Below are 25,419 nucleotides of genomic sequence, written 5' to 3'. Positions count from 1 at the left end.
AGGTCACAGGGAAAGAAGCAAGGAATCAAAATTGCGCTTGTTCTTGGCCGCAGTACTGCAAGAGGAAATGCTTTGATTTCATCCCATTCAGTGCACCAGTGTGCTCTAGTGCCTCTGAGGTGATGTCTAATGTGTCTGATACGCCTACCCGACCAATCAATTACTGTAAAGGTCTCACTGTAACAGCTCTGGACCTCAGACTCTCCTTCCTACTCCTATGGCTTGACCCTTCCTTACGATCCATCACTGCCACACCTCCTCCCTCCTCTCATTGCAGCCTCCTCTGCCTCTCTCCTCATCATTCTTACCATCCAAAACTGAACTCCATCAGTCACAGATTTCACCTAAGCAGCATGAAACTTCAAAGCTTCAAATGGGCCCTTGTGTCACCAAAAAATAGAAGCCATCAGAGAAAAAAAAAAAAATGCTCTGATCTTCTCATCGCCCTGTATGTATCTGCACCTATCTTTTTCCTGCTAAAACAGAAGTGGAACTAAAGGCCTCCTCTCATGATCTGGGCTGCATCCTGTCACCTTCCTAAGGACTTCACTTCTACCACCATCCTTTCTATAGCAGTCAATTTCTCTTTAAAAGGAACATTCCCATAGGCGCACAAGCAAGCTTTAGAATCTTGATTCTTCTACCCACTGGTCAGATAGAATTCAGAATTTCAAATACCATAAAATAATAAAAATGTTGAGTAGGCCCAGAATGCAAGGTTCTGGCTATCAAATCTAATGATTTGAGTTCAAGCCCCAGGACCCACATGGTAGAAGGAGAGAAGTGATTCCTACAATTTGTTCTGACTTCTACAAGCACAATGCACATAACAGGCACATTTAAAAATATAGTACAGCATAATAAAACAACAACAACAACAATGTGTAGTGACATTCCATAATGCAAGATGCTTTTGATACTTCTGCCTTTGAAAACAGCTTTGATAATTTAGCAAACAAGAGTATTAAGTGCAGCAATAGACACCTACCCCACTTATAAGGAGAGATGAGTCTAACTGCTCTTCAGGTATTACCACTTGACTCAATATGGACAATTAAAGACTTATACCTACAAATAACTCATAAATTGGTAATGTATTTGATTGCCCAAGAAACAAATACCCTTTACCTTGCAATGCTTCAAAGCTTCTTTGTACTCTTTGTTTCTGATTGCATCTCTTGCACTTTTTAGAGCAGTCTTCACTTCTTTGCTGGACATTCTATCAAAACAAGAAGCTGGAGTGAACCTACAAGAATATCTCCCTAATGATGAGTCCCAGTAAACATAACCGTCTGAAAAAGAACTATCTAATTTCTTCTCTCTGGAACATGCTTTCCCTCCTGCTATACACACAGTTCATTCCCTCCCTTCTTCAGATTTCTATTCAACTGTCTCCTCTCATTGGACTACTCCCTGAACAAGCTTCCTAAGATTTGAATTCTTCCCTCTCCTACTTAAAATCACCCTGTATGCCCTTCTCTTGCTTTATTTTACTTCCAAGTACTAACACATCTCCTGTACCATATATTCAACATCTCTACTCTATTATGTGTATCCTAACACCAGCAGAATCTAAGTTCTGTATAAATAGGATTTTGTCTGTTTTTGGTTTTCTGTCTCTAGGACTTAGTCTGACAAATGCAGTTGACCAATAAATATATGTTGAAATGCAGCTGTATTAGAATTATATCCACGCTCCACACGTTTAGCTATAATTCAGAGGATCTTATGAACAAAGACCTACAATATATAGTAATCCCAAGCCAATTTTAAAGCAAGATCCAATAAAATAAACTCAAGGAGTTCAAGGCCAATCTCTGCTACATAGCCAAGTTTAAAGCCAACTTTCCCTAGATGAAACCTAATATTTTGTACAGCAATTTAATTTTTAAAAATTATTTCAAAAATTTAAAAGATTTTTCTTTATAGGCAAAGTACTTCATTTAATAAGAAAGTACATTAATTTAATTTAAACTATAGTAGCCCATGTTAATATTTTATAAATTACAGACTTATCTAAACCAAATGCAATCACAATATAATTCTTTGCTTTTAATAATACAATTCTTAAAAGAGAGAAACAATTGCATTTTCTGCTGACTTGACCTCTTTCTAATTTCATCATAAAGATAAAACAAAATTAAATACTAAGCAGCTCCAAATTCCAGATATTCTGAGTAACAAACTCCCAGAGTATAGCACCACTGTATTCAAATACAGTAAGGGAACAGAGTAACTACTCTCCCACAGTAAGTACACTAACATATTTCACAAGCATAGTACATGGGCACAATCCATTAACATAGTATAGCAACACAGTAGATCAATGTAACACTAACACAAACACTGTATATGAACACAGTACATTGACACTTTATACAAACACAATACACTAACACTACACATACAATACATTAACACAACACACTAAGACGAACATTAACACAGTACACTAATGAAGTACTCTAACACTGTACATTAACAAAGTACACTAACACAATACACTCATGCAGCATACTAATGTAGTGCACTACAATATACTAATACAGTACATTAACACTTTACACAATCACCACATACTAACATTTTATACTAACATAATACACTCATGCCATACACAAACTATACACAAATACAGTACACTAACATATTATGCTAATATAATACACTAACACACGACACTAATGTACTACATAAACACACTATATGCTAACATGCTATACTGATGTAGTGCACGAACACGGTACACTAACATAGCACACTAAAACAAAACACTAACAGAATACTACCATTACATTCTAACCAAACTGAAATGCACAAGTATGAGACAAAAGAAATCTATGAAGTTAGAGACTTATAGATAAGGTTGTTTTAACTTAAAGAAACCTAATATTCAGTATAATATAAAAATTATAACACTATAAAATCAGTTTATCTATGATACATTCAGATTTCCCATATATAACATCTTGGTGCAATAATTACCAAATTACACATCACATTATGTCATCTTTGAATGACTACCTTACCTGAAAGATTCTTGGTAATTGATTTAGAGATGAACTAGAGAAAAAATGCTTTTGGTCTACGAGTCTTAATGGCAGTAGTTAACAAAGTTTAGCACTGATTTCACATTAGCTTTCTCAAGCCACGTTCCTTCAGCAAGGTAACCTGTAGACTGAAAAGAAAAGATCAGTGAGGATAGCCAATTCAGACAAATAAAGAGATCCAAGTAAAAAATAAAACAAAGAAGACCTTAGGTGGGTGAATAAACAAGGAAGAAACAAGAGACAATCTCCACGTGGGCACCGAGCTCTCCAATGACAGACAAAATACAAAAGGCCCTGCTGCCCTGAAGAATACAATCTAAATCAGGAGAAACATCTATGGCTTCCTATGAGCCCTTAGAGAACCAAATGCCAGACTAAAGGTGAAACGGGCAGGTACAGTACGGGTTTAGAGAAGACACACTGTGTGAGGTAATAAACAACTATGAGGAGAAGACAGGCCACAACAATGGAGAGAAGAAAGAACATCGCTCCAGTCAGAGACATCACATAAGGGGAAAGGAGAGAACAGGAGAACAAGAAAGGAAGCAAGAGAGAATGAGAAAATTACACTGAACAGACCACAGTAGATACACCAAGTATCAGAAGCAAACTGGAATTAAGTAGAGCCTCCAAAGATTACAGACCTGGAGAGTCAGGTAGACCAGCTTAGACAAAGGACAGCTGAAAAGCATCAGAGACTGTATGTTACATTTGAAGCCCACTAGAAACGCCCACTTTCTCTTGATAACAGCTGCTATATTCAGGATCTTCCATATCTACCCTCTTCCACATGAAATTCTTTACACGGAAATGGAACCATCTATTCTCTTCCCATTCCTTCTTCACTTAGCCATAGGACACAGGTTCTCAGGTACTCCTTTCTTCTAACACATATATACACGAATGCACATATGTGCATGCATGTAAGTTTCAAACACAAAGCAATTTGTCCCTGAAAGTAACTATTTTTAAATAGGACAAGAAGAGGCCTATTAACCATTTTTTAAAAATAAACATTAGAAAACTGACCACTAACTAAGTAACATTCAAAACCCTTTTTTTTTTCATAAAAAATCCATTGTCTAAAATTATTCCATGTACCCCTACACTCCTCTATTTGGAGTATTTCCCTCAATTCTAAGCATTTCTAAGAGTATAAGTCCTTTGAAAGGCTGCAATGCTATTCCACAGTTCTAATAACACTTTTCCTAACTCCTCTCCTCCTCCTGTTTGTCTTTCCTCCCGAGATAGAACTCAGTATACTATGCTAAAAGAAGCTGAGCACAATAACTGATTACCAAGAGAAAATGCATACACTTTTGCATAGTTTTATGCAATGAAAATTTTCCAACTAGCAACTTTAAAATTTTTTACTCAAATTAAGCTTAAAAGTAGCAATAACTGTATTTTCAAAGAGTTAGAAAGTAAGTCACAACAAAAAGTAATAAATAGTCTAAAGGTATTTGTTCTGACCTGTAGTATAATATAAAACAGTATCCATCACTAGTCCTGCTGTTGAAGGACCTGGGATCGATCGTTCCATAAAGACAGGCTGACTGCCTGTGATTTAGCACACTGCTCCCCCCTTACCTGTTACCATGCCTGCATCTTCTTCATGAACTGAATGTCAAGTTGTTCCTTACCCATTTCTCACCTAAATTAAGTAAACACAAGCATGAGATAGTGATACCCAACACCCAAATCCTTCCATATTTTTTTTTAATTAGACTCATCCTGATCATAATTTAAAACATGAAAAATAAATCTATACGGTTTTCAGTCTTTCATCTTTCAGAGAGCTACTAATCTCCATCTCCAAAGTTCTGAACTGGTTTAAACCAGGCCGTAAGCTGTTCCAAGCACGCCTCCTTTCCTCCTGCAGAATGTTCCGCAACCCCAGGTACAGAGGCATAGAAACAAAGGTATACAATCAATATGACAGCAAGTCATAAAGAAATTCATTTTAAAACAATGATTTTGTATACACATAATTAATTAAAGAATCAAGGGCTGGCGAGATGGCTGGGCTGGCGAGATGGCTCAGTGGTTAAGAGCACAGACTGCTCTTCCGAAGGTCCAGAGTTCAAATCCCAGCAACCACATGGTGGCTCACAACCATCCGTAACGAAATCTGATGCCCTCTTCTGGAGTGTCTGAGGACAGCTACAGTGTACTTACATATAATAAATAAATAAATCTTTAAAAAAAAAAAGAATCAAGAAATTTGTATAATAGTGAAATTAATGTTTATTCCTACATAAAGAATTAAATCTTGGCTGGGTATTTGATACAGCACAATACACAGTATCTTCAACAACTTTCATAACTTTCAAAATCACTATTTTGATTTTAGATTGTCAATGATAAGAACACTCCTTCCCGTGCATACAAAGACAGTAGCAGAAGTGACAATAAGGGTCATTTCAGAAACTGTTGGAAATCCTGTCGTCATCCCAAATTCAAAATAATACGGTTACGTAAACAAGACCTAAGAATGACAGTGCCAGCTGAAATGCCAATATGGATGCTGAAAATCACAAAAAGCTCCACCTCTAGATGAAGAGCTATAGGCAATTAAGAGAGATTTGAGAACACTAATTTGTTATCCAATACCATGTAGTCAACCCTAAAACATATACATATGAGCAACAATAAATTGACTCAGCAGTTTGTATTTTTATATTCATTTCTATATATGTGTGTGCATGTGTGTATATAACAATAATATTTTTTTTAAAGGTTAAGAATTTGAGAGGAGCTAGTTGTAGGAAGACATGAAAGGCACCAGAAGAATTGTGGAAATGAGGTAAATATAGTACACATAAACAATTTTTTAATTAAAGGTTGCAGGCAAGTTTGTTGAGTATTTTCCTAATTAGTGATTGATGGGGAAGAGCCCAATCCATAGTAGGTGGGACAACACCTGGGCTGGTGGTCCTGGGTTTTGTAGAAAGCAGGATGAGCAAGCCATGGGGAGCAAGCCAGTAAACAGCACTCCTCCAAGGCCTCTGCATCAGCTCCTGCCTCCAGGTTCCTGCCTTGGTTGAGTTCCAGTCCTGACTTCCTTTGATGATCAAATGTGATGTGGAAGTGTAAGCCAAATAAATCTTTTCCTCCCCAGGTTGCTTTGGTCATGGTGTTTCAACACAGCACTAGTATCTCTGCAACTACGACACAATCCTGTTGAGTAGTACACATAAAACACACGACGGACGATCTAGCTTCCAAAGTCTAGATCACCAAGAGGCATGTGTGAATACTCACATTACTCTTTTGGCGAGCCCTCCAGTATTCTACCTGTGTATCCTTGCTTCTCTCAACTGTTCAGCCTGCTCACTCTTACTTTTGCCTTGTCTCATTTTACTCTTAACAAGGCCATGTTGAAGTGTCAAACATACAACCTACACCATACCAAGTTCACACCAGTCCTATCCTATAAGATTTTTGACCTATACCAGCATTTCCAAAAATATATTCCAGAGAACATGCTTAAAGGCATTACTACATGGTGCAGGAAATTTGTGGCTACCATACAGATCTCAGTGTCCCATCACAATGTATACTGGATTCTTAAAGTCTCAGGAAAATCCAAATACCCTATACAGCTGAATGCAGCAACTCTAAACTCCGCCATCACAGAACACTCAGTTCAGTGAAAGTGAGCTGACATTTTGAAAACCCTAGCATGCTCCAGAAAATAGTTTGGGTTATTACTGCTTTGGGGGAGGGGGTTGTATTTTTTTTCATTCAACTATTACCCATACTTTTTAATGCCTTTTCTAGTCTTAGACTTTTACAAGTATGTATATCTATGTTTCCCAAAACTGGAAGTTCTTAGGGAAATTCTCTTGTTCCTTTGGATATTAAAAGCCCTGCAGAGGCTAGATCCAGACTGTTCAATTGAACACCCACCCTCTAACTTCTTAAGAATAGAATTTTTTTTCTAAACCAACCTGTTCCTAACATGGAAATCACTAACTGATGATGTAAACCTGATAGACACAGACATACAGAGATCTGAGCCTGTTGTGGGATAATTGTATCCTGTTATGTTATATAGAAATTTCTTTCAAATTAAAACATTCCATCCTGGTGGTAGGCTGCTTAAGACTCAAAAAATAAAGTTTATAAGGTTCAAGAAATAAACAACTCACAAGTCTCAGAAAGCACCTGAAACTGACATGATTTACAAGGCTCCTCTCCCAAGGTAAAATAAGTAGTAACAAAATGAAGTGCAGGATACTCTCTCAAGTGGCTGAGGTATTCACAGGTTATAAAGGGAGCTTCAAGAACACAGCCTTCATGAATCATTGCCCATGTTGCAATGGCTTTTCAGTGATGCAGCTACCTTTGAGTCATTCATATTCCCCTACATAACTCCACACCCATGCTCCGTAAGTAATTCCAAGAAGCTCATTAGTTCAGCCTGCTTGATCATGTTTCCATAAGAAAAGTCAAACAACACCCCAAAATTTATACATCATATGTGATAGAATTTCAGAATACAACACTATTTGCAAAGTACAAAGGCAATGAAGACTAGATGAATTTACATCTGAAGAGTAATGAAATTACTCTTTGAATTTGGACTTCTAAACTTCAGAATTATGAGAAAATAGATTTCTGTTGTGGTATTTTGTTATATCAGCCCTTGTGAACTAAACCACAGCCTCTATCCTGAATACTACCTAACCATATAAACACATGCACACATAAAAGATCCTTTGCTCACGGAGTAACTCGGTGATTAACAGAAACATCTATGTCCAGAAGGCAGTCACTAAAACAAGAAGAGACAATCCTGGGGTCTGGTGGCCCATGCCTTGAATCCCAACACTTGGGAGGCAGAGACAGGTGGATTCTCTGAGACTTCAAGGCCAGTCTGATCTACAAAGTGAGGTCCAAGACAACCAGGGTTTGTTTCACAGGAAACCGTTGTCTTGAAAAACCAAAAAAGTAAAAAGAAAAAAGAAAGAAAAAGAAAAAAAAAAGAAAAATTAAGATGTACCACATTTTCTTTATCTATTCTTTAGTTGAAGGACATTTGGGTTGTTTCTAGTTTCTAGCTATTATGAATAAAACTGCTATGAACATAGTAGACCATGTGTCCTTGGAGGATGGGTGATCATTCTTTGGGTATATACCCAGGAGTGGTATAGTTGGGCCTTGAGGTAGAACTATTCACAATTTTCTGAGAAAATACCAAATTGATTTCCAAAGTGATTGTACAAGTTTGTACTTCCATCAGCAACCACATCCCCTCGCTCTACCTCCTCACCAGCATATGTTATCTGTCGCTTGAGTTTTTGATCTTAGCCATTCTGATGGGTGTAAGATGGAATCTCAGAGTTGTTTTGATTTGGATTTTCCTTAAGACTAAGGATGTTGAACATATCTTTAATTATTCCTTGGCCATAGAAAATTCCTCTGCTGAGACCTACAATTTGTCCTGTCTCACAATTTGTCCTGCCTACCAGATGTGCAGGAGTAAAGATAAAGCAGAAATTGAGGGAATGACCACAAAATGATTGATCCAGCTTGAGACACACACCATGAGCAAAAGAGACCACCCCTGACACTACTAATGATATTCTGCTATACTTGGAAACAGGAGCCTAGCATAACTGTCATCAGAGGGGCAACTGATGGAAACAGATACAGAGACTCAAAGCCAAGCATTAGGCAGAGCTTGTGGGATAGTGTGGAAGAGGGGGAGAAAGAATAGTAGGAGCCAGAGGGGTCAAAGACACCACAAGAAAACCTACAGAATCAATTAACCTGGGCCTATAAGGGGCCCACTGAACCTCCAACCAGAGAGCAGGCATGGGACAGACCCAGGTCTTTGGCACATATGTAACAGTTGTACAGCTTGGTCTTCATGTGGGACTCCTAACAATAAAGGCTGTCTCTGACTCTGTGGCCTGTCTGTGGATCCCTTTCCCCTAACTGGGCTGCTTCACCTAGCCTCAATGGAAGTAGATGGACCTAGTCCTGTGGCAATTTAATATACCAGGGCCTGTTGATAGCCATAGGAGGCTTCCTCTTTTCTGATGATAAAGGGAGGGATGGGAAGAGGGGAGAGGAGGAGAGAGGAGGAGACTGAGAGGAGAGGAGGAAAAGGAAGCTGCAGTGGATATGTCCAGGAAAATAATTAATTAGTTAATTAAATTTAAAAGGTTAAGATTCCAGGAGAAAACAAAAAGAAGTGAAGCAACCTGCAGTAAAGCAATAACTAGCTGAAGACTAGTTAGCAAGACTGAGAAGACTACTATTGGAGAAGAAACAGGAAGGCAGGCTTTTATCAGTGTAATATCAAAGCACAATGAATTAATGAGTAGCTAAAAGTAGAAAACTGTCCTCAGCTCTAAATCAGAACTTTAATACTTAAACCTCCACAAGTATAGAACGAGCTGCTCAATGGAAGTTTTCCCACCAGGGAAGGTGAAGCATGGGCTGGACAAGCTAGCAGGGAGGACCATTATATGCCCCACTTCATGTCTGATGAAAAGTACTTTAAAAAAAAAAAAAAAAAATATATATATATATATATATATATATATATATATATATATAAGATCTTCCTATCTTAGGATAGAATGTTTAATTTTTTTTTTTTAACCTCTTAGGTTCTAGCAGCCCCTTGAAACTGCGTCCCTCAAATACCTGTTCCACCAACCTGCTACAGCGCATGCTCTCATCTGACACCGCAATTACAGAAAGAAGAAAAGGATGCGCTCTGTCCTCAGAACAAGGGCCTGCAGAAACAGAGCCTTCAAGGATCATCAGTGTTCAACGAATCATTACTATGCAAAAAAGGAATACCAAATGTAATTTTTATAAAACTAAGCACCAGTTGATATTGTTTCTGTAAAGTATGTCTCCTACATTCCAAATTTACTCAACACAAGTCTGGGGAGTGTGCCCTGTTTAGGAGGTAATCTACTTAGATAAGCTTTCTCACCCCTGAAAAGTTATTTAACCTCTCTGTCTGTTTCCGAATCTGTAAAGTAGTCTAAGTGAAGATTACAGAGTGCATTCCACGTAAAGCACGCTACACAGTAAATATACAGTAAAGCTTAACAGACACTAAACACATACCGCTCTGTATGAGATGTGTAAGGTGTTTTCTTTATTACAATTAATCTGTACAAAAGGCTGCCAGATATGAGAGTTGAGATTTTAAATAAATAGCATTACTTTTCCTGCCAGAAAATCAACACCACTGGTGTAATGTACAATTATATATACCTGAAACTTATCAGTGAATAATTTGACTTGAAAATAGAAACGTGCTTCTTCCAGAATTCTCCAAAGGAATCTAACAATTAAAAAAGGAACAGCTGATTATTCTATACCCAACAATGTTACTCCGAGCATACATCAATTAACCGCACACTTCACACAGTCCACATCTGTACCTTTTAGAACCGGTCCCTTTTGCTACTCCAAAGACAAAGAACAGCCAAGCTGTTCCGTATCTGGAACCTGAAACTTATTAGGCCCGCTCTTCAACCCATATGAGCACAATCCTTACAGGTCAGCAAAAGGAGGAAATACGATGAGGGGGGCTTCCTGACTAGGGTTCCGGAACGCAGCAGAAATCCACACCACTACCCAGACCACACACGAGGTGACCTAGCCTAAAGTCCCATATAGGCACAACCCAATCCAATTTAAGTGACAGAATCACTGCCACCTCATCACCGTCAAGTTCACTTTGTCAGCGAACATTGAGCCCCGCACGAAAGGAAGACAGCCCGTAACATCACGCTCATGCTCAGTATTTTCTCCCCCTAAATACCATTTCTACTGCCTTTAGATTTCAACTTCTGCCAAAACCGAAGCAATCAGAACCCACCTGGGCATGTGGGACTGCCAAGTACAAGTCTGAACAACGCATGCGCGCTTCCCCAGACATCGCTTGAGTGAGAGGAACTGGCAGAGCTATCATTAGCTCGAAATTTGATTAAAACGGTCTTCACATGGGCTGAGCGCGATTGCTTTTGCGCATGCGCCTACCCTTGGCCTGATGGGAGGTGTAGTTTCTAGGTGCCGCTCATATTTACTTCTGTATTTGTAAGCCAAACTTCTAGTCTTGTCCCTGGAGTCCGGCCCCTGCTCATGACTGGAGAGCAGGCGACAGGAAACCCGCTCAGCAGCCGCTTCTGAACGCCCATGCCCGCGATGCTGCTGCTGTTGGTGTCGGTGGTCGCAGCGTTAGCACTCGCAGCACCGGCCCCCAGAATACAGAAGAAAAGGATGCAAGTGAACCAGGCGCCTAATGTGGTGCTGGTCGCCAGTGACTCCTTCGTAAGTACCCAGAGGACGGGGAGCAGACACCGCCCAGAGCATGCGCACACCTGCAAGCACACATGTGCATACTAATAAAGTAGTAGAAAGAAGCCAGTCTCTTAACTCCTGGGCTTTGCAATCCTTCTGCCTCAACCACACCAGAAGAGACTACACCTGCTCACTATGGGCACAGATTAAGCATTTTTACCATTATTAACATTTAACCAATATCCAGGTTCAATTCCGTTTTGAAGGAAAACGCATTGTGTACTTCCATAAAACTGTATTCGTTTTCCAGAGTCATATGTCAGTTGCCTACATTTGCAAAACTTAATGCTCGGTTGAGAATGAAGGAAATTTAACTTTATTCACTAGACCAGCAATTCTCAACCTGTGGGTCTCGATCCCTTGGGAGAGGTCGAGTTACCTTTTGCAGGAGTCACCTAAGACCATCGGAAATATCAGATATTTCCATTACAACTCACACCTAACAAAATTACAGTTATGAAGTGACAACAAAAATAATATTATGGTTGGGAGAGTCACCATAATATGAGGAACTGCATTAAACTGTTACAGCATAGAAAGGTTGAGAACCGCTAATCTAGACATTCTATACTTGTGTTAGCACTGATTTAAAGAACTTATATGTGTATGCATAACCTTAAATTCGATTTAAATTCATATGGAAAGTGAAAGGACCCCGAATTGGGAGGGGAGAAAAAACATGAAAAAGAAGACTGATTTAAAAAAAAAAAAAACTTTTAATTTCAAAACTTATGGTAAAGCTACAATAGCCACAATAGTACTTTACATGCAGAACAATAAATATTCAGACCAGTAGAGTAGAATTAAGAGTCCAGAATAATAGTCTTATAAACAAGTAGTGCTGGAAAAGTAAATATATACATGGAAAGGAACAAAATTGGGTCCTGCCTTCCACCATGTGTAAAAACGAAAGTTAGTCAATGGTTTAAATGTAAAAGCTAAGGCTATAAAACTCCTTCAAGACAATGGAAGTGTAAATTGTCATAATCTTGGATTAGGCAATTTAAAATGAGCCAAGGATTTGAAAAGACATTCCTACACAGAATATATACAGATAGCCAATAAGCCCATCATAAGAAGGTTAGATTCATTAATCATTAGGGAAATGTAGCTCAAACCAATTGATCCCCATAAGGATAGCCAGAATCAAAAGGCATAAAAATAGGAGGAGGTCATGTGAGACGATATGGGGAGAGCCAAGGGTGGGGAGGAGGGAATGTGGAGGTAAATATGATCAGAGTATGAAACTGTTGTGCTTATCCTGTTGTTTTTTTACAGTTAATATGTCAGTTCTTTAGTACACACACACACACACCATAAACAATAACCAGAGTTAATGAGAATATGGAGGAATTAGAAACCTCATACATGGCTGTTGATATGCTTTGTAAAGTGGTGTGGCCACCTTGGAAAACCATTTGACAGTTTTTACAGTGACTAACTATAGAGTTACTATGCAATGTAGCAATTCTATTCCTAGATGTGTATGCTTGTGTTTGTGTCCAAGAGAAATGAAAACATAGTCTGCACCAAAGCTTCTACATGACAGGATTATTCTAGAAGATGAGAAGTGAAAACAACCTAAATAGCCATGTACTGGTAAATGTATAGATGGAATTTGGTAGTATTATTCAGCAACCAGAAAAGAAATCCAAAACTCATGCTTGTTACAGTGTGAATGGACCTAGAAAACTATTTATTCAAAAGAAATGATGACAGACTATATTTTATATGAATCCATTTATATGAAATGTCCAAAGAAAGCAGCTATGTAGAGACAGACAGCATGTTAGTCATTGCCTCAGTTTTAAATGAGCCCAGGGTGAAGGCTAAGGGTGCTTCTGGGAATAATATAAATGTTCTAAATGACTTTCTGGATACACTAAAAACCTTTGAGTTGCACATTTTAAATGTGTAAGTTGTATATAAATTATATCTGAATAAAAAGCACTTCTGCCTGGACCTTAAAGGACAAGGGCACCCCCTACACCCCTGCTTCCACACACACTGCACCTCCCCACTGTTGCGGCCACGCTGGTTTTCATTTCATGAGGTTTCAGAAGTAAATAGTGGGACAGGAATGTATACTATGGAATCTCCCATAATATAACTTGGCGTGGTAGATAAGTAAGAGAAGGCACACAATATGCTAAGGCCTTGCCATAACAGATAAGTCATTTTTTTACGACTTAACAGGATAATGCTTTTTCTAGTTAGCTTTAATTGTCAATTTGATATAGCCTAAAGTTATCCCAGAGACATTGCCTAGATCACTAGATCACACTGACCTATGAGCATGTCTGTGGGGGAATCTTAATAAGTATTTCTATTCTTGTGATAAAACATTGTAACTGAACACATGCTGGGGAAGAAAGGCTTTGTTTCATCTTTAAAGTATCAGGTCACACTCCATCCAGTCAGGCCAGGAACTGCAGCAGAAGTCACGAAGGAAGACTGCATACGGCTTTGCTCCTGTGGCTTCCTCAGCCGACTATCTTATATAACCCAGGGCTACCTGCCCCGGAGTAGCACTGTGTACAGTTAGGTGAACATTCCCACACCAATCATTAATTAATCCCATATTAATCAAGAAAATGCTCCCCCATACTTGCCCACAGGCAATCTGATAGCGGCATTTTTTTCATCTGAGGTATAATAACTCCAGCTTGTGTCAAGTTATAAAGGAAGAAGAGGAAGAAGAAGAAGAGGGAGAGCGCCTTGATTATTCATAGGTATAGGAGAGCAGGGAGCATTGTGGGCATCAGTATCTTGTGGCCTGTCTAGCTTACAGCCTGTCTAGTTTACGGCCTGTCTCGGTGGTTCTGGGGCTATATAAGAACACTAACTAAGCATAAGACTGTGAGTGAGCAAGCCAGAAACCAAGCCAGCACACAGTGTTCCTCCATGGTTTCTGCTCCTCAAGATCCTGCCTAATTCCTGGCCCAACTTCTCTCAGTGATGGACGGTAGCCAGAGCTAATAAACCTTTCTTCCATAAGTTGCTTTGAGTCATGGTTATGTTTGTGACAACAACAAAATCAAACTAGAACAGTGCTTGAAATCTAAGCTTTTCCTTTGATCCTCCTTGTCTCAGAAGGAAAAAGAACTAAATGCCATGCCATAATTCAGAAACAGCAATTAGAATGTATTGAAATGTATAGCTATGTGTGGGATGCAGATCACATGGGACTCCTCTTGCATGCACAAAGCTCTGGATTCAATTCCCACCACCACACAAAGAGGTTGCAGTAATGTATGCCTATGATCCCAACAGTCAGGAGATGGAGTCTGAGAATCAAAAGTTCAAGGTCCTTATAGCAAGTCGAAGGCTGCCTAATATGCATGAGACCCTGTTTCAAAGGATAAGGTGTATATGCATGTATATACACAAATACACACGTATAATTCATATAAGTATCCAAATGTAGTGGTTTGAATAGGTACAGCCTTCATAGACTATGTGTTTGAAAGCTTGGCCTATGGGGAATGCACTATTAGGAGATATGGCCTTGTTGGAGTAGATGTGGCCGTGTTGGAGGAAGTGTGTCACTGTGGGTGTAAGCTTTGAGGTCTGCTATGCTCAAGCTACACCCTGTGTAGAATCCAGTCTCTTCCTGGCAGCCTTCAGAGCAAGATGTAACTCTCAGCTCCATCTCCAACACCATGATGGCCTGTATTCTACCATGCTTCTAACCATGATGATAATGGACTAAATCTCTGAAACTGGCAGCCAGCCCCAATTAACTGTTTCTCTTTATAAGAGCTGTCTTGGAAGCCGGGTGTGGTGGCACACGCCTTTAATCCCAGCACTCGGGAGGCAGAGGCAGGCAGATTTCTGAGTTCGAGGCCAGCCTGGTCTACAANGTGAGTTCCAGGACAGCCAGGGCTACACAGAGAAACCCTGTCTCGAAAAACCAAAAAAAAAAAAAAAAAAGAGTTGCCTTGGTCATGGTGTCTCTTCATAGCAATGAAACCCAAACTGAAACATGAAACTTAATTTGCTACTGTTTTTTTTTTTTAATCTCTGCTACAGGATATAAGTTTTATGGATATGAAACTCTATTTTAACTCACCTTATCTCTCTCTTTATCCTTAGATCTTGCAAGATGCCTGATACATAAACACACATGTCAAGCATTTAATGTTTATTAATATAATTTTTAAATTATTTCTTTATCCTCCAAAAGAGCTTTTCAAGAAGTTCTTTAACTTAATTTTTGTAAATGGATTTGAGCATAACACTTTCAATTTTTATTTGAGCACTGGATCCTTAATAACATACCTCTGTGGTTGTTTTTTATTCTTTTTGAGATTTTGAACAAACATCCTGAAATCTTTTGGGATGTGAATTTTGTGTTTAAAATTAAAGGAAATAATTTTTTTGTAGCATAATCAGCAGTGGTTGAATTTCTTTATTTCAGGATGGAAGACTAACATTTCAAGCAGGAAGTCAGGTAGTAAAACTTCCCTTCATTAACTTCATGAGAGCACACGGCACCACCTTCCTAAATGCCTACACTAATTCACCCATCTGCTGTCCATCACGTGCAGGTATGAATGTACCTTTAATGCTCCTAATATTAATGGAAAGAGTCAGACCACTAGAAGTACATTCATATTCAAATTATCATATGCAAAAACCTATTGTAAAATCATATTTCATACCTAATAAAAAATACCTTGGTGTAACTGGTGTGTTCTAAGATATGTTGAATGTTGGGTCATTTGAATTTCTAACTTGTTTTTCTGAAGAAAGGCTTTTTCTTGCCTGGGATGCTGTCTAGTTCCATTTCATTTTTTCACTTAACTATCAAAGCAGATGAACAGGCAGTCATAAGTCAGAGAGCTGTGTTTTCAAGGGAGTCTTTCAGTGAGAGCTTCAGAAGGACTGGAACTCATACCACAGAGGTGTCAGCAGGCTCTCTGGAAGATCCTTCGTAGGCAGAACTTCTATTTATATTTATCTAAAACTTTCCAAATTATTTCAGAATATATACTTCATCTCTTTCTCTTCTGTCTCAACTTACATCTATCACCAGACTAAGTGCTCCCCTTATTAACAAATAGGCACGGTTTTGGTGGTAAGCTTGTCATTGGCCATATGCCATGAGTTTAGAAAATGAACATTTGTTTTCAGACTCTTGTCTGAAAGTTGCTCTCCTGTGCCTCTGTCCATGTGGTCTGTGGTTTCCTGTCATGGAACTTGTAACTGACAGCAACAGTTTGGTTTCTCTCTGAGCCAATAGAGACATAGAGGTCATGTGTAAAAATGTGTTTGCTAATTTCTATACTGTGTTGAGTAGAATGAGCCCTGAGCTTGGGTAAGGTGATTCTAAGCCTCAGTGTACCCTGTAATGGAAGTAACCCAGTTTCCCCATCTACAGAATGCCAAGTGTGCTAAGTCACTGTTGGCGATTGGAATAGTAAATGAGAAAGTGGTTAATGAACTCTGAAGGTGATACAAATGGTTAGTATATTATTACTGTAGTTGGAAATAGTCTTCTAATATTTAGAAGTATTCCTCATAAGTCCATAAGCATGTTTATTATTAATAGCCCAATTTGCAGAAGAAAACTCAAACAAAAAGATTGAATAACATCAAAGAGCATACCAGAACTATGGTTACTGGGATTCATACCCAACCTCTCAGACAGTATTTACTTAGATCAGAAAAGAGGGGCATGGAGTATGGCTCACTTTCTGAAGTGCTTGCCCCATGGTCATCAGACCTGACCTTGAGTACCCAGCACCCATGAATTTAAGCAACAATAATAAGCTGAGTGTGACAGTGCATGCATATAATGATGCTACCACTTGAAGGCAGAGACAGGAAGGTTCCTGGGACTTGTGGACTGGCCAGCCAAGTTCAGTGAGAAGGTGGAAGTAGGAAGGAAGGGAGAGGGGGAGGAAGGGATCTAGGGAGGGATACCTTTTCTCAAAAACTATTTAGGAAGACAATCTAGACATGCACATGCACACACACAGAAAAGAAGGCCTATCCAGCCTACTATGTCTACACACAAAACGAGAAAAGGAAAAGAAACATTTATTAAATGTTAGAAAATGAAAGAGAACACATAGCATCCTTTTTTCTTAGAAAAACCTAGCAGAAAGATAATTACTAGGAAAACCCTTGAGAATATAGGGAATCAAGGTCTATAATTGTCGGTGCACTAACTTGTGGTTTAAAAAATTAGACAAAATACTTACAGGCAGCTTTTATGACTGAAAAAATGCTAATGATGTTCAAGCCCTATATATAAAATCCAGCCATAAATACAACAAATACCTTAATCAACTTAACCTCTAGGCCTTGGTGAATCCATATGAAGAACAGATATATTAACCCCTTGTAGGGTTTCCCTCCAGTAAATTGAAGTAGCAATGAGGAATGTCTGTGAACTGCCCCAGCTGGTGGCATTTCTTATTCCAGACCACAGACTCTAAACCAGCCAGCCATGCTCTCGAGTAATTCCTTTTAAATTTGAATTGTTAAATTTTACCTTCATCAGTTTCTTTTATTTCTTTTATTTTTGTGGGTTTTTTTTATTTTTGGATTTATTTATTTTATTTGTATTCTTTTATTTCTCGTTTTTTAACCCCCAGCAATGTGGAGTGGCCTCTTCACTCACTTGACAGAATCTTGGAATAATTTTAAGGGTCTGGATCCAAATTATACGACATGGATGGACATCATGGAGAAGCATGGCTATCAGACACAGAAATTTGGGAAAGTGGACTATACTTCAGGACATCATTCCATTAGGTAAGAATTAAATTAACCCCACACCATCCTCTGTCGCACATTCAATGGCTCTTTTTCACCACTTGCTTTACCACTAGGCTAAAATTAAATCTCTTAATCCCTCAATTATGCCAATTTGGCTAAAACTTAAGATTCTTTAATCTTCTTAAAATATTAAAGTTCCTAATATTCTGCTGGGTTTTTCTTTCCTAAAACATTAACATGAATAATGGCTGGGTTTTTCTTTTCTAAAACATGAACATGTATAGTTACTGGATTTTAGCAGCCTGGCATTGTTGGTAGATGACTTTAGTCCCAGTACTCTATGAGTTCCAGGACACTCAAGGCAACACAGAGGAAACCTTGTCCTGAAAAGAAACAAAAAAAAAATTATACTTAATGGATTTTAATATTTTTTTATTTTTTTATTAGATATTTTCTTTATATACATTTCAAATGCTATCCCAAAAGTTCCCTATACCCTCCCTCCGCCCTGCTCCCCTACCCACCCACTCCCACTTCTTGGCCCTGGAGTTCCCCTGTACTGGGGCATATAAATTTGCAATACCAAGGGGCCTCTCTTCCCAATGATGGCCAACTAGGCCATCTTCTGCTACATATGCAGCTAGAGATATGAGCTCTGGGGGTACTGGTTAGTTCATATTGTTGTTCCACCTATAGAGCTGCAGACCCCTTCACCTCCTTTGGTACTTAGCTTCTCCATTGGGGGCCCTGTGTTCCATCCAATAGATGACTGTGAGCATCCAGTTCTGTATTTGCCAGGCACTGGCATAGCCTCATACAAGACAGCTATGGCAGGGTCCCTTCAGCAAAATCTTTCTGGCATATGCAATAGTATCTGCATTCGGTGGCTGATTATGGGATGGATCCCCAGGTGGAGTAGTCTCTGGATAGTCCATCCTTTCGTCTTAGCTTCAAACTTTGTCTCTGTAACTCCTTTCATGGGTATTTTGTTCCCTATTCTAAGGAGGAATGAAGTATCCACCCCATTGGTCTTCTCTCTTCTTGATTTTCTTGTGTTTTGCAAATTGTATCTTGGGTGTTCTATGTTTCTGGGCTAATATCCAATTATCAGTGAGTACATATGTAATGACTTCTTTTGTGATTGGGTTACCTCACTAAAGATGGTATCCTCCACATACATCCATTTGTCCAAGAATTTCATAAATCCATTGTTTTTAATAGCTGAGTAGTACTCCATTGTGTAAATGTACCGCATTTTCCGTATCCATTCTTCTGTTGAGGGACATCTGGGTTCTTTCCACCTTCTGGCTATTATAAATAAGGCTGCTATGAACATAGTGGAGCTTGTGTTCTTATTACCAGTTGGAACTTCTTCTGGGTATATGCCCAGGAGAGGTATTGCTGGATCTTCTGGTAGTATTATGTCCAATTTTCTGAGGAACCTCCAGACTGACTTCCAGAGTGGTTGTACAAGCTTGCAATGGAGGAGTGTTCCTCTTTCTCCACATCCTCACCAGCATCTGCTGTCACCTAAATTTTTGATCTTAGCCATTCTGACTGGTGTGAGGTGGAATCTCAAGGTTGTTTTTATTTACATTTCCCTGATGATTAAGGATGTTGAACATTTTTTCAGGTGCTTCTCAGACATTCGGTATTCCTCAGTTGAGAATTCTTTGTTTAGCTCTGAACCCCATTTTTAATGGGGTTATTTGAATTTCTGGAGTCTAGCTTCTTGAGCTCTTAGTATATATTGGATATTAGTCTCCTATCAGATTTAGTATTGGTAAAGATCCTTTCCCAGTCTGTTGGTGGCCTTTCTGTCTTATTGACAGTGTCTTTTGCTTTACAGAAGCTTTGCAATTTTATGAGGTCCCATTTGTCAATTCTTCATCTTACAGCATAAGCCATTGCTGTCCTGTTTAGGAATTTTTCCCCTGTGCCCATATATTGAGACTTTTCCCTACTTTCTCCTCTATTAATTTCAGGGTCTCTGGTCTTGTGTGTAGGTCTTTGATCCACTTAGACTTGAACTTTGTACAAGGAGATAAAAATGGATCAATTCGAATTCTTCTACATGATAACCGCCAGTTGTGCCAGCACCATTTGTTGAAAATGCTGTCTTTTTTCCACTGGATGGCTTTAGCTCCCTTGTCAAAGATCATGTGACCATAGGTGTGTGGATTCATTTCTGGGTCTTCAATTCTATTCCATTGATCTACCTGTCTGTCACTGTACCAGTACCATGGAATTTTTATCACAATCGGACATTAAGTATGCCAGTTTATTTCTGGGTTTTCAATTCTATTCCATTCGTCGACCTGTCTATCTCTGTACCAATACCATACAGTTTTTATTACTATTGCTCTGTAGTACAACTTGAAATCAGGGATGGTTATAACTCCAAAAGTTCTTATATTGTACAGGATTGTTTTAGCTTTCCTAGGCTTTTGTTTTTCCATATGAACTTGATAGTCTTCTCTTCCAAGGTCTGTAAAGAATTGTTTTGAAATTTTGATGGGACTTGCATTGAATCTGTAGATTGCTTTTGGTAAGATAGCACTTTTCACTATGTTAATCCTACCAATCCATGAGCATGGGAGATCTTTCTATCTTCTGCTATCTTCTTCAATTTTTTTCTTCAGAGACTTGAAGTTCTTTTCATACAGGTATTTCACTTCCTTAGTTAGAGTCACACCAAGGTATTTTATATTATTTGTGGCTATTGTGAAGGGTATTATTTCCCTCATTTATTTCTCAGCCTGGTTATTATTTATATGAAGGAGGTATACTGATTTTTTTGTTGTTGTTAATTATATCCAGCCACTTCAAAGAAGGCGTTTATGAGCTGTAGGAGTTCTCTGGTAGAATTTTGGGGGATGCTTATACATTCATATCATCTGTAAATAGTTATACTTTGACTTCTACCTTTCCAATTTATATCCCCTTGATCTCCATTAGTTGTCTTATTGCTCTAGCTAGAACTTCCAAGTACTATGTTGAGTAGATAGGGAAAGAGTGGGTAGCATTGTCATGCCCCTGAATTTAGTGGAATTGATTTGAGTTTCTCTCCATTTACTTTAATGTTGGTTATTGGCTTGTTGTATGTTGCTTTTATTATATTTAGATATGGGTCTTGTATCCCTGATGTCTCTAACACTTTTAACATGAAGGAGTATTGGATTTTCTCAAAGGGTTTTTCAGCATCTAATGAGATGATCATGTGATTTTATTTCTTTCAGTTTGTTTATATGGTGGATTACATTGATGGATTTTTATATATTGAACCATCCTTGCATCCCTGGGATGAAGCCTATTTGATCCAGGCAGATGATGTCTTTGACATGTTCTTGGATTCAGTTTGCAACTATTTTATTAAGTATTTTTGCATTAGTATTCACAAGTGAAATCGGTCTGAAGTTCTCTTTCTCTGTTGAGTCTTTGTGTGGTTTAGTTATCAGGGTGACTGTGGCCTCATAGAACGATTTTGGCAGTGTTTCTTCTGTTTCTATTTTGTGAAATAGTTTGAGGAGTATTGGTTTTAGATCTTCATTGAAAATCTGGTAGAATTCTTCACTAAAACTATCTAGTCCTGGGCCGTTTCGGGGGGGGTGGGCATTTAATAACTGCTTCTATTTCCATAGGAGTTATAGGACTATTTAGATGGTTTTCTGGATCTTGATTTAACTTTGATAAGTGGCATCTGATTAGAAAATTATCCCTTTCATTTAGATTTTCCAGTTTTGTGGAGTAAAGGCTTTTGAAGTAAGACCTAAAAATTCTTTGAATTTCCTCAGTATCTGTTGTTCTGTCTTCTTTTGCATTTCTAATTTTGTTAGTTTGGATACTGTCTCTGTCTTTTAGGTAGTTTGGCTAAGGGTTTGTCTATCTTACAGATTTTCTCTAAGAACTACATTTAGGTTTCATTTATTTTAATTTTTTTGTATTGTTCTCATTGTTTCTAATTGATTGAATTTCCTTAGTTTGATTATCTCCTGCCATCTACTTCTCTTGGATGTGTTTACTTTTTTTTCTAGAGCTTTCAGGTGTACTTTTAAATTGCTAGTATGAAAACTCCAATATCTTTATAAAGTCACTTGGTGCTATGAACTTTTCTCTTAGCACTGCTTTCATTGTGTCCTATAAGACTGGGTATGTTATGCCTTCATTTTCATTGCATTCTAGAAAGTCTTTAATTTCTTTGCTTACTTCTTCCCTGACCCAGTGATCATAGAGTCAAGAGTTGTTCAGCTTACATGAGTTTGTAGGCTTTCTGTTGTTTCTGTTGTTGTTGGAGTCCAGTCCTAACCCTGAATCCATGGTGATCTGACAGGATACAAGGAGTTATGTCAATTTTCTTGTATCTGTTGAGGCTAGCTTTGTGACCAACTATATGCTCAATTTTGTACAAGGTTCCATGTGGTGCTAAGAAGAAGGGATATTCTTTTGTGTTTGGGTGAAATGTTCTGTAGATATCTGTTAGGTCTATTTGATTTATAATGCTGGTTAGTTTCATTATTTCTCTGTTTAGTTTCTGTCTCAGTCACCTGTCCATTGACAGAGATTGAGGTGTTGAAATCCCACACTATTACTGTGTGGGGTTCAATATGTGATTTAAACTTTAGTAATGTTTCTTTTGCAAATTTGGTTCCCTTGCGTTTGGGGCATAGATGTTTAGAATTGAGACGTCTTGGTGGCTTTAATAAGTATGAAGTGTCCTCCCCCATCTCACCTGATTAATTTTTGCTGAAAGTCTATTTCGTTAGATATTAGAATGGTTACTCTAGCAATTCCAGTCTGTTTATCTCCTCTCTACCTATTATAATTTTGTAATATGACATGATATTTGTTATATTTTGACCCGTCCAGCAGGTCCAGTTATTTGAGGGTCTTGAGGGTCTCGAGGGGACCTTCTCCTAAGAACCAAATGGGAGGTAGAGAGAGACGAGAACCTTGTGCAAATAACGACACACACGGAAGCATTCTGAGTAGCATCAAGGTCCCACTGTATTAGCCAGGCCCAAGGTTTAAATGCACAAGCAAAAGGGGAAGTACTTCTCAGCAGGACGGATGGGGCAGCGGAAATTTTTCTTTTGGCGACTACACGGGGAAGCAGGAACTTGGTGGTATCAGGGTACATCTTGAGGTCAGGACATCGGGCGCTGACTTAGGGCTTGAACAATCTGTGGTTGTTCTCGGAGCAGTGCGGTGCGTCGGTGGCCCACTTTTGACCCCCTTTCCTTCTGGGGGCGGGGGGAGAGACCCAATTCAGAGATCAGGACAATAGCGTTGTCTTAATAGCTCCCAACAATATTTTTAGATGGCTTCTCCACAATAAGGTTATTCTTAAGAAGAATAGGCATCTTTGTAGTTTCCTTTAGGCCTCCCCATTTTACTGTTTTTAAATTTTGGTGTTCAGAAGAATGATACATTGTCCTGAGTATACTCTCAGCATCATCTTTATAATAATGAAAAATGTTTTGGGTTTTTGTTTGGTTGGGTTTTTTTGTTTGGTTGGGTTTGGTCTGGTTTTATTACCCAGAATCCTTCTGATAGTTGGAACATGTGCAGCAGAACAGGCTCAAGAAATCCAGAGGTTTCATCTTCCATGATTCAGATTGTTGCTTTGCTTCATTTGTGGTATTGAAACCAGGCCTCACACAGGCTAAGAAAAGTCAGCTAAATCCCTAGCCTACCCACAATTCGTACCTCCAGTTTCATAAACCACAGAAGTAATACTTTTGAGCCTGTAAACTCGTTACAAGTCGTAGGGATTTTTTAAAGTTTCTATTCCTGAGGTAATAAAATACGTTTAGCTGTATATTTTTATAACTTCACCAAAAGTGGTATTAATAATGTTAATCAACAGAAAGGCTAATGATCTTCCTTGGCTCTAGATTGATTTCTGAGTGAATCGTAGGGTTGACTATGGTACAGACTCAGCATGCTACAAATGCTTGTCCACACCTGAGCCATTCCAAAGATGAGCAGCTAGTTCCATTGCATTACCAGTTTGTTTCTTAGTAATTTCTCAGTAATATTTCCTGTAGAACACTGCTAAGTTAACAAAAAGGTACTTTGCTTCCTCACATTCACATATCACAATGTGCTGCTTCCCTTGAGCTCCTTGGACTCTACTCTGAACACCAGTAATGTTATGCATCTAGTATAGGAACATTGCTTGGCATGGTATAAACAAAAGACTGAGACACTAATGTCATATGCTTTATAGTATAGGGAATTTTTTCCCAGAAAATCCAATTTTGAAGTCTCATATCTGTTAGAATTAGTTAGAAACTATTAGGTGCAATTCTGCTGAAATCCAACTGTTTGATATCTTTTTTAAAGTATATTAACTATGTACTATCAAAAATATTTTTATTATAACTGCTTCAATTTCTTTGTCTACCTTCAATGATCAAGGGGGAAAAGGAAAACTTTTTATTTGTGCTCATTATCCATGGGCCATTGGTCATTTTCTGGTCTGAAATTTCTTCTGAGTATTATGTTTTAATATGAAATATAGTTTTGCTGGACTTATTATCTAGATTCTTAAAAAAATATTTCTTGTCTGATAGAGCACTTTAAAGGCACTTATTAATGGGCACTATAAAGCAAGTTTCTTGGCAATGCTGACTATGCTCCGTAAACAACATCAGCTTCATAAACCTGGACATTTCTTTAAAATAACTCTAGCTTGTTTCAAATTGACCTAAGATCAGCTAGCACAACTAAATACCTTTCTCTTAAAAAAAAAATTAACTATTCTAAGTAACTTGTCCTAATCTTAGCACAAATGAATATTCGTTTGTTTTCCATAATTCTTAAATCTATACTACTCACCAGCGTTTTAACTGAGATGTGATACAGTTACCTAAACACCTCCACAAGGGAGTGTTACAACCATTTCCCCATTGCTTTCCAGCATCTGGTTAGCATCTGGTTTCTAAGTTTGCATGAATGTTTTCTCACACTCGTCTTCTTACACCCTCAGTAACCGTGTGGAAGCATGGACAAGAGATGTTGCATTCTTGCTCCGACAAGAAGGCAGACCCATAACTAATCTTATCCCTGATAAGAATAGAAGGAGAGTGATGACCAAGGACTGGCAGAATACAGACAAAGCAATCGAATGGCTAAGACAGGTTAACTACACCAAGCCATTTGTCCTTTACTTGGGATTGAATTTGCCACACCCTTACCCTTCACCATCTTCAGGAGAAAACTTTGGCTCTTCTACGTTTCACACTTCCCTTTACTGGCTTGAAAAGGTAAAGTGTTCTGTGTGTGCTCAAAAGCAGAC

At 38.5% G+C, this 25,419-nt stretch overlaps 2 protein-coding genes across 7 annotated transcripts in view; one reads left to right on the top strand and one right to left on the bottom strand.

Moving 5' to 3' along the window:
• Ttc37 (tetratricopeptide repeat domain 37) overlaps positions 1-11,001 on the bottom strand; it is an 89,456-nt gene extending 78,455 nt beyond the window's left edge. The window contains exons 1-5 of one of the 6 annotated variants that reach the window (XM_021180671.2): positions 10,909-11,001; positions 10,299-10,368; positions 4,641-4,704; positions 3,030-3,178; positions 1,129-1,219 (exon numbers count right to left, since the gene is read on the bottom strand). In XM_021180671.2, the coding sequence (XP_021036330.1) occupies positions 1,129-1,218 (90 nt within the window). In that variant the 5' untranslated portion in view covers position 1,219; positions 3,030-3,178; positions 4,641-4,704; positions 10,299-10,368; positions 10,909-11,001. The other 5 variants (XM_029468333.1, XM_029468332.1, XM_029468331.1 and 2 more) reach the window with 5 other exon arrangements.
• A 96-nt stretch (positions 11,002-11,097) lies between these two features.
• Positions 11,098-25,419, top strand: part of Arsk (arylsulfatase family member K) — a 28,082-nt gene continuing 13,760 nt past the window's right edge. Inside the window, exons 1-4 of the mRNA XM_021180643.2 lie at positions 11,098-11,360; positions 15,811-15,940; positions 17,996-18,155; positions 25,111-25,387. Coding sequence (XP_021036302.1) covers positions 11,226-11,360; positions 15,811-15,940; positions 17,996-18,155; positions 25,111-25,387 — 702 coding nt within the window. The 5' untranslated portion in view covers positions 11,098-11,225. The remainder of the gene's footprint in view (positions 11,361-15,810; positions 15,941-17,995; positions 18,156-25,110; positions 25,388-25,419) is intronic.

The sequence above is a fragment of the Mus caroli genome, chromosome 13, assembly GCF_900094665.2.
Source record: "Mus caroli chromosome 13, CAROLI_EIJ_v1.1, whole genome shotgun sequence".
Classification (NCBI taxonomy): Eukaryota; Metazoa; Chordata; class Mammalia; order Rodentia; family Muridae; genus Mus; species Mus caroli.
The sequence above is the reverse complement of the archived record's forward strand: the minus strand, read 5'-3'. Positions and strand labels throughout refer to the sequence as shown.